Source organism: Camellia sinensis, chromosome 15, assembly GCF_055761805.1.
Source record: "Camellia sinensis isolate YWXY chromosome 15, ASM5576180v1, whole genome shotgun sequence".
Taxonomy (NCBI): Eukaryota; Viridiplantae; Streptophyta; class Magnoliopsida; order Ericales; family Theaceae; genus Camellia; species Camellia sinensis.
In genome coordinates, this window is record NC_138975.1 from 115,512,268 (window position 1) to 115,522,507 (window position 10,240).

The following is a 10,240-nucleotide window of genomic DNA, read 5'->3' on the forward strand; positions in this document are numbered from 1 at the left end:
AGTTGTCACTGTAATAAAAAAAATCGAGCAAAAAATTGAGAAAACCAAAGACTCTGCACCAAGTCACATGACTTCACAATCCATCTGCATATACAGACAAAATAAAGGCAGGCTGACAATAAGGTAAATCAATGAATTCACTGTTGCCATGTGACTTTCTGAGTTGAGAATCCCACATATGTAAATAAGAGATGAGTTGTGACTGTAATAAACAAATCAATAAAACCGAAGACTGTGCACCAGGTCACATGACTTCACAATCTATCTGCATATACTGACAAGTCTCTCCACGATTTGACTACTCAATGTGTGAAAAAATGAAGCTTATGAAGCTTACGACCCGCTATTTGTATTTCATTGAAAAGTATGACTATTTGAATTGTTCTTGTCATTTGGGAAGCTATTCACCGACCTACCTGTTATGTTTTATGTGTTGTTGAAGGCGGTAGTTCGATTCACCGAGTTTAGTTTTTTGTCAACCCCTCTTTCATTACCGGAGTCATAATTTTTACTGGACTTTCAAGAATTGGAAGGTGACTCTTTCTTCTTTCCTGATGGAGATTGAAATTCGTTGTAATTTCATCCCTATTTCAGCAGCCCCAGTTAAGGGAACCTTTTCTCCAAGTTGCCTGATCTATTTTATGTGTTTTAAGTATTCACATAATTGAACATACATTAATCCATTAATTAATCCAGAACATTCATTAACAAATTGCAATTCAATAAAGAAAGTCATGAACTCATAAATGTGTACTTATAAATGTACGTATTTCATAAACTTCAGTTTCATAAGAAAAATACTTGAAATACATCCGTACGTTACACCAACAAGAACGTTGTCTTACACTCCAGGAACGAACATATGAAAGATAACGGTGTTTGATTTCTTATTCGTCATCTGACATGTAGTAGTCAGAGAGATATTTTTCATTGTTGAAGACATTATTTCGCTCAACCATTGTCAAATCTCTGTTGCTTGCTTCTGCCATTTCAGTGGCTAGCTGAAGCATGAAATGTCGACATCTCCGCATCAACATCCTGTTGTTCTCCTTCTTAATTCTGCTAACTGCTTTTTCATAGTCACTCACATTTCGTCTAGCCATGGTCAATGAACGACGATGAGGTACCGGTGCCCCAAAGTTACGTAGATCATTATACAATCCTTCTTGCTCCGTTACCCTGAACGCCCATTCTGCTCGGATACCAGGATAATAATCCTTCGGACTTGAGTACTTTTCGCTCTTGTAGTCATACATAAATGGAGGTAGCAGCCACACTTTCGGATTTCTTTGCCGGTGTGAACTTCCTGCACCTCTTGAAGACATTGTTAATAAAATTAAAAATAATAATAATAATAGTAATTGTATATCTATTACTATTGTTATGCCTTCAACAAACATCATACTGGGGTATTTATAGACATGATAGTGGTGCTAGGGCACTATGGAATAAGTGATACACGTGATATTATTTGACGTTATTCATTTCATGTAATTTTGATTACCCGTGACTTTGTGTACCTGTGATGTAGTCACGAGCGTGGTTGTAAGATAAAATAATAATTGTAGGCCATAGAATCACAATGCTATCCCTTCATATTCGAGCAGTGCATTGTCAAATAAAACAAAATGCAGTGAGTTGTCACATCGGCACATGAAACTATTTTGTCATGCTTACTTTTGTAATACAATAAGTATTCACTTGGAATTGACGATTTCAGTACGTATAAGTGTTTTCGAGAAATTATAAATCAAATCGAAAAATGAAATTTTCTTTGTATTCAAGTAATATTGTTCATAAACTATCATTGTTTTTCTCACCAACATAAGAAAATGGTCACCTGCTAGGTAAACACGATTGGAACGTTGGTGCCTATATTTTATCTTATTTTCAGTTAATGAACTTCACAGTCATCCGATTTTTATTGTCATTACACAATCGTCCATCATATTTTTTTACCAACATAATATCATTTCTGCTTCTTTTCACAGTCATAATAATGTGATTTAGATGAATTCTGAAATGTGCGGAAAAAACAAAGCATGTAAGTTGCACTGCAGAAGTCACATGCATCACGTAATGTCAAGAAAAAAGTCACAACGTATACAAGCATGGCAAAGTAAGACAGTCACATGCATTACTGCATCACTGCATAAAGTGACATGCAGCATTGCATCACTGCACAAAGTCACATGCAGTGATGCACAAAGTCACACGCATCACTATATCACTGCACAAAGTCAGATGCATCCCTGCATCGCTGCACAAAGTCACATACCTCCTACGTACTGTGCCCATTGCAATTATGCACAAAGTCACAGGCATCGCTGCAGCTGCGGCACAATAGCCGATGCTACAGGCCGTTGATTCGTTCATGACTGCACAAAGTCGAGTCCTGACAGCTGTATGCACTGGATAAGGTCAGTGGCATGCATGTGATCGAACAGGAAATTGCATACACACAGCTACCATGTGTGTATATGGTATAAATATCGTAGCATACCACAACAAAAGTTTTACAGCTATTTCTACCGATATGATCATGACATATACGGTGGTTGATCTATATTCAGCAATGGGTCGCTATTGGGTTGCAGATGGAGATGAATTTCAATACCCATTAAATCCAAATTTGCGTTACTCACGTGCCACCGTCAATACCATGAGAGCTGAGTGGGAATTTCGCAAAACTCGAGCAAACGTTCTCGTTGAGCTATGCCGTGAAGTTAATCTTAAATTTCCTCGCCGGTTAGCCATGCGTATGCCAACTGACACTCCACAGTTGTTGCAAAGGGCATTGCATCGTATCCGCGACGAGGTTAATCGCATGACCCAACGTTTGCAGAGGTCCGAACTAATGAAGACCGCAAATGAGCGTGCCGAAGATGGGTTAATGGATGATGCACACCAGTACTACGCCTGGAGCATGGATGTTATGTATGAATCTGATATTGAGATGTCAGATGATGATGATAATGAATGAAATTGTTTGGATGAACGCCCAGGGCATTTCTGTAATGCATGCAATTTGTAATGCTTATCCATGACTTATCAATAAAGCGAGATATTTCAATTATTTTTAGCTTTGAACAAACATATTTTTTATAGCTTCTTTACACGTTTTGTTCAAACCAAACGCGTTTGTAATTTATGTTCTCCTAAATTACGGATAATGAGAGAGGGGTAGAGATGTGAAACAGATTTGTGTGATTCATCAATATAAATAAGAATAAAAAATTGTGAAATGATAATTGCGAATAAATAAGTATGACACTTACATCAGCTGTACAAGTTTGACACATACAAACAAAAACAAGAAAAAAAAAAACCTATATAGTCCATATCGCAACCGCTAATGCCCTAACCTGCCCCCAGTCCCACAACCTCGACCGTGGATCTCCCTCCTCGGTCTCCTACGGTAGACTCTCTGAATATCTGGCACTCTCTCCCCTGCATGCTGCCCTCCACTGACTGCCTGTGGAGCCTCTGAGTGTGAGTGTGACCCCCCCTCTCCTGCATCTGATGCCCCTGATCCTGCCTGTGCCTGTAGATCATATACTGCTGTGAGTTGTGAAACTCCCACTCCCTCGTCCGGTGCAACTGTATCACGATCTGTAGGTGGACCACGACCTCTGCCTCTGCCCGCACCCCGACCTCGGCCGCGACGTCCCCCACGACCATAACCTCTCCCTCGCGCTCTGGGGGGGGGCTCAATATGGCCCTCATCATCAATGTGTGAGATGTCAGTGAGAACTGCATCATGTGTACTCCTGGGCGCGGTCGAAGTAGTCCCCATAAAAGCATGTGGTAACTGGGTGGGTGGGGTAGCAACATCATGCATGAACCGGGGGGCGGTCGAAGTACTCCCCAGAAAAGTAGGATGTAACTGGGTGGGTGGGGTAATAACATCATGTATGAAGCGGGGCGGTGACCAATCAGGGTCAGGGTCAGCGTGCTGGGTAAGATGTACGTGTGGGGAATATGGAGAAATGTATGGGGTATCATGTGGTGGGGTGACTGAAGTCGAAGGACCTGCTGTGGCTGGCGCTGAACTGGAAGGCACTGACGTGGACGGGACTGATGTGTCTGGAGCAGCTGCTGCAGTGTGTACACCGTAGTCCCCAAAATGCAGACGATCTACCCGATGGGCATGCTGGATCCCCTCGTACAATAACTCTCTGATCTCTACAAGGGCCTGCAGACCAAGCTGTCCATCACGTCTGAAAATGGCGTCCTCAGCCAAGTGATATGACCTCCCAGCTCGAACCACCTGTAAAAAAAATAGATATATTAGGCTATAGTTGACTGAAAATAATCAATTATGATATTAACAATAATCGGAGATATAGTACGCTACTCACCAATGACTCGAGAGAAGGCCCAACTCCCTGATATCCGGCCTCGGAGAGGTGGCTCGGATTACCGACAAGTAGGTGTGTATGTCGCCGATACCACAACATGTACGGGTCAGGAGAGGGGAGGACCCCATCGCTCCAATCAGCCTGTACAATAGTGTCGCGACGGGCATCCCACAACTGTATGTATCGCATATGATGCTGACTCCAGTCAGTGCTGGCTCGGCCACGTCTATCCGTCGCATGCAACCGCCACTCGGTGTCACACCGATCCGGCACGGCCTGGACCCGACCAAACTGTCGGAGGACACGATCAGGGAGATGCCACTCAACCACATCATAACAAATGAGTGGTACTCTCGCCATCCATATATCCTCACCTAGGCGGCAGTAGTCTGGGAGCGTGTGGAGGACATCAGCATAAGGCTGCCAGATAAACTACAATAACGACAAGTCTATTAAAAATCGGTCATAAACGTATACAGTCCATATGACAATTAAAATTTAGGTATTTAAATTTGATACCTCGCCGTCTATCATCCGGTCAAGCTGGTCTCTATACACGACCACTACGTGGGTCGATACGACCTCGTGGCTCATGTCAACCCTCCATCGGCTACCTCGAGGTCCGGCCGGCATCTGCATGTCTCCCTGCCCGATGGGAACCTCACCAGGAGCAACTACTTGCCGCCTAGCCGGGGCAATGCGAATCAATCTCTCCCACGCCCAAATCTGCAATAGGTTGAACGCAATTACAATACTGATATATGCCATAAAATATGAATTGACATGTAATAAAATTCTTACTAACCTGTAGCAAGACAAGGGGTCCTCCGATCTGAGTCACACCCACCTGAGTGGCTCGACATAACATCCTATACAAGCATGCCAAAGCCGCGGCGCCCCAGCTGTACTGGCCGATGACGTCAATGTCTCTCAACAGTGGCAAATACATCAGCTTGAGCAGGTTCTGTGACTTATCAGGGAGAAGTACCCCCCAATAAGCCACAGAATATAAGCTCGCGCATGCTGCTGTACTAACTCATCTGCAGCATCATCTGGAACATCGCCCTGAAAATGCTCCGACAGCCACCTCACCCTCACTCTACCTGCCTGTAAGTCTGCAGGTGTAGGTGCTACTCCCAATAGCTCAGCACATAGCGCTATCCACTGCTCCGTCGTCAATGATGGGTCAACTCCAGTAACTGCTCGCCCATCAATCCGTAGACCGTATAGGACAGATACGTCCTGCAATGTGACGGTGGCCTCACCGGTCGGGAAATGAAATGTATGAGTCTCTGTGCGCCATCTCTCGACGAGAGCAGTAATGAGTGGGTGGTCCAGTCTGATATGGCCTATACGATATACACCATAGAATCCCGCGCGTAGTAGACACTGCAAGACTCTATGGTCCAATGGACGATCCCACAGGCCGGAATCTCCCCGTCGGCATGCCACCACGGTGCGTGACTGGTCCTGCATAACAGAATGAGTATTTTAAATTATAGCATTATGAAGGAAATGAAAAACAAAATGCAGTGTATTTTCATTGTACGCTTAAAGTCCAACAAACGTTATTGCATACCGGGTCCTCCCATATACTGTCAGCCCGATGTGGATGACTCAAAAGGGGGACCTCATCAGGTAGATGTGCCATGAAGCCTGTACAGTTGAAAAACAAATACATTTTGAAAAACTGTATTGGTGAGCATATAATTTAACTATATCAATTAAGCTGAAATTATTATGTACATGACGACTTGAAAAATAAATGTGGTCCATTATTTTAAAAGTATAAATTTGTGTGCCATTAACATGGAAGCAATTAACTGAAATCAAAATTTTGCATATTATGTGCCCATTAAATATGATAAGCAATTCAACATAACCTATCGTTATCTATGCTTTGGACTAATATAAAAATCTTTTACAAAGTCATTTTACGATATCAGTTACATAAGCTTAATAATGACCAATAACATGTGGATAGTTTTTGTATGTCAATATTTACAAACAAAATGGAATGATCATTTTTTTTTTTCAAAACTTCATTATTGATTTTGGCATATTTGACATAACGTCATTATTGATTTTGACATATTTGACAAAATTCGTTACATTTATGGCATATTCGACAACTTCATTATTGATTTTGTAATTTTTGTTTTGCAATAAAGTAAAAAATTTGTAAATTACGTACATGTAATTCACAAAATTCTGTAATAAACATTTTCAATGAAGTAGAGAATAAAAACTATGATAGTTGTAAATTTCGTCAAGCAAATAAAACAATTACAATATATAAAGAATTAAACAACAGAAATGATCTATTACAAATAAAAAATGTTCTATTACATGTATGACCCCGTTTACAAATAATGAATTACAAAAGAAAAGAAAATGATCTATTACAAATAAAGAATTACAAAAAGATCTATTACAATATGTAAGTATTACATAGTCTTCATCGACCAAGTCGCGCCGGACATGTTCGCCTGTCATGACCTGTCTGCTGGCACTCACTGCAACGAGCGGTCAAACGCCTATCTGATATGTCCATCTCATTCGGAATACGAGACATAGATGCACGACCCCGTTTCACTTGTCGCAGACGCAGTACATTAGGCATTAAAGTCCACTGCGGATCAGCCCAATAATCTTGATGCGGTATTGGATTGAATTTAGTTTCCCAAACCCTCATGTATACAGGAAGCCTATATACTGGATCAACGTACTCGAATGGATTGTCACCGCATTCAGACATTACAGCGAGCATATGAGAACATGGATAGTGTCGTATCTCATATTTCCCACAACTGCACGTGGGTTGATTCATCCGCACAATTTGTGTATTGCGACCTCGTCCATGGCGAAAAGATGTTTGCACCTCAAACACGCGGCGTGGCCTATAAAAAAATTATAGTAGAAACTAATGAAGTTCATGTTTTTAGGTGTAGTTAAATTGACAACATAATAACAATAATTTAATTTATATTACAAACTAACCTGTCATATGATATCAACTTGAAAGTATTTGCCCTTGCGATGCCATCCTCAATAGTTTTTTGCATCTGTCTAGGGTATTGGAACTCATTTCGTACATCTAGTTCAGCTTGGGCTCCCATCTCGTCAAAATATTTTACAAGCCGCCGAAATGTAAATTCTACCATAGCTGAGATAGGTAAGTTCCTTGCACCTTTCAAGACGCTATTGAAGCACTCTGCATCATTGCTAGTCAATACCCCCCAGCGATGTCCACCGTCATACGAAAGGGCCCACTCCTCAGGATTCATCTTGTAAACCCAAGTGATGGCTTCTTGGTCAATAGCCTGTATTTGTTGTAAGTAACCATTACACTTTCGTCGTTGATGAGCACTTCCTGCTTTCCATAGAAGTTGTTTCAGCTCCTTATTTCTGAACGTAGTGTTAAAGTTACTACAAACATGTCGAAGGCAGTGCCGATGATATCCAACAAATTGGAGCGAGGGATTCAACCAATGCCGCCTCACAGCAGCTAAAATACTCTCAGCTCGATCGGATATCAAAGTCACTCCCTGTCGGTCCATGACAATATGTTCCTTGATATTTGAAATGAAGAACGACCAAGACTCCAAACTCTCCTTATCGACAACAGCAAATGCAAGCGGTAGTACTTTGCCATTGGCGGTGACAATCGTTGCTACAAGCAACACACCAGTGTATTTCCCGTATAAGAATGTACCATCTATGGTTATAACAGGCCTACAATGTCTGAATCCATCGATGACGGGTTTGAAAGACCAAAAAACAAAGTGGAAGACGGGCATAATGGTTGTATTTCCGGTATATCTATGCTTCCATTGCACGATGGTACCAGGATTAGATGTTTGTAATGCATACATGAATTTAGGCAACATCATATATGATTCATCCCAATCTCCGAATACCATTCGAATTGCCTTTGCCCTTGCATGCCACGCCTTCTTGTAATGTATAGTATAGTTCATGGATTTTTTTATGTCTTCGATGACATTCTTAATGGGCATATCAGGTTCGTTCTGCATACAACAATACCTATGAGTCAGATTATTTTGGTGTGAACACTTTAAAGACACAATTTTGGTGTGAACACTTTAAATAAACAATGTGTATATAAATGTAAACATTTATTTTGTATACTCACCGCAACTTGTCCCAAAAGATGAGAAGCAATGTAACTGCAGCTAATATTTGTGTGGTCCCTGTTCGTTCGTGGGTATAAACAATGGTGAGGACCCCTATACTGCTTTATTTCAAAAAGCCCATGTCTCTTACTAAGAGATGCACGCAACCACCATCTACAGTCGTGCTTGCAAGCACACACCCAAACGTCTCGCTTGGAGGTTACGACTTTGTACTCTCGATTATTTGTTGCATGGTACAATTTCACAGCATGTACGAGTTGCTTCTTATCAACGAAAACCATCCCTTTGTCCAACTCTGGATTTTCAGCATTCCAGATTCGGTTACGGGGAACGACATCGCGGTTACTAATGTCAAAATCACCACCCATGTGAATGTTTTCAAAGAAAGGGATTTCAGGTCTAAGTGGAATGGGGGCATTCTGAATATCAACAGGAGCGTCGACATCATCTTCTTCATCATCATCATCATCTGATCCGCCCAATAAATTTTCTTCATCACACATTTCATTCTCATCATTGTCTAGAGCGACATCAGGACCGTACATGTCACTGTCAGCAAACTGCACAAAATTAACCGTTTCAGCCATATTACCAGCAACTTCAACTGGAGTCGTATGATGGCTATAGGTGGGCACATCTTGGGTGTTATTGTGAAATTCAGTGTCGTATCCACCATGTGAACTTGATTCTCCACCATGGCCATGAAATGTCTGTTGTGTGTAGCCAGCTGCATAACATTCATTTGATTCATACATAGGAGACTGAAATGCTGTCGTGTCAACCCCATGTGTCAGCAATGTAGTGAACGGATGCGATTCCATCTGTGTTACATTCGGAAGATTCTGTACAACCTCTTTTTGAATGTACACTTCCAAACAATTTGGTGGTTCGAAAGTTCCACCGATACTTAAAACGGTGTTCAACGCCTCATCGTCATTTATCGGTAATATTTTGTATTTGCTGGTTGCTTGCCACTGGCGATAAGGATATCTACATTTGAAGATCAATCGGACTGTTTCCCCGTAACTTGCGACCTTGGACATGAACATCTCCTCCAAATTGCCAAGTGTGGTGCCAAGTTGCACCATATATATCCCTTTCGGCTCAGCATCATATGACACACCTTCATCGGGATCCCGAATTATGTTTCCCCCCCAGTAAAAGATAATTGGAACAGTTGCCATATACTTGCTTCAATGAAACAATAAATATTAAAATATCAACAATATACATATATCGAATTGTACTTGTAAAATAAACATTAAAATTTGCAGAAGCCACAAATAAAAGCAACCCTCTAATTTTTTATAAATTTATATTTTCCAGGGTTGAAGGAACTGTAGAGGTGAAACATTAATTCAATTTGTATTTTATCAACTATATATTTGTGTCTCAACTTGATTATTACTTTTTATTCAATAATCTTGTTCACTTATTTTTATTCGTATAACAGAACAGTTGAGATTTCATCTATACGTGGAGTTATATATTGTGTCTCATTTACTTCGTATGTGAAGACTCTTATCTTTTCAACGTGAATGTTCTTTGTTGTCATTGCTCTATTGTCTTCATCTAAAAAACACATAACAAGAAGTATACTTGTTGTCTTAATTCTTTCGAATTAGTGGCGAAAAATAAAATAGGTTGAGAGATATTTAGTAGAGGGTGACGCGATTGATTTGGACAATATAAAATACAGGGTGCCAACATTGAGAGAGATTT

General features: G+C 40.9%; 1 protein-coding gene and 1 long non-coding RNA gene across 2 annotated transcripts; both read right to left on the minus strand.

Annotated features, from left to right (window-relative positions):
- Nucleotides 1-4,706: 4,706 nt before the first annotated feature.
- Nucleotides 4,707-5,361, minus strand: LOC145812677 (uncharacterized). The gene is made up of 3 exons (XR_014356122.1): nucleotides 5,167-5,361; nucleotides 4,881-5,087; nucleotides 4,707-4,793 (listed from the first exon to the last, which is right to left on the minus strand). It is a non-coding gene; the product is annotated as an uncharacterized LOC145812677 (long non-coding RNA).
- A 1,294-nt stretch (nucleotides 5,362-6,655) lies between these two features.
- LOC145812752 (uncharacterized) lies at nucleotides 6,656-9,160 on the minus strand. The gene is made up of 2 exons (XM_082907893.1): nucleotides 7,362-9,160; nucleotides 6,656-7,261 (listed from the first exon to the last, which is right to left on the minus strand). Exons 1-2 carry the CDS (start codon nucleotides 8,396-8,398, stop codon nucleotides 6,820-6,822), a joined length of 1,479 nt encoding a protein of 492 aa, XP_082764019.1. The 5' UTR covers nucleotides 8,399-9,160; the 3' UTR covers nucleotides 6,656-6,819.
- Between the last annotated feature and the right edge of the window lie 1,080 nt (nucleotides 9,161-10,240).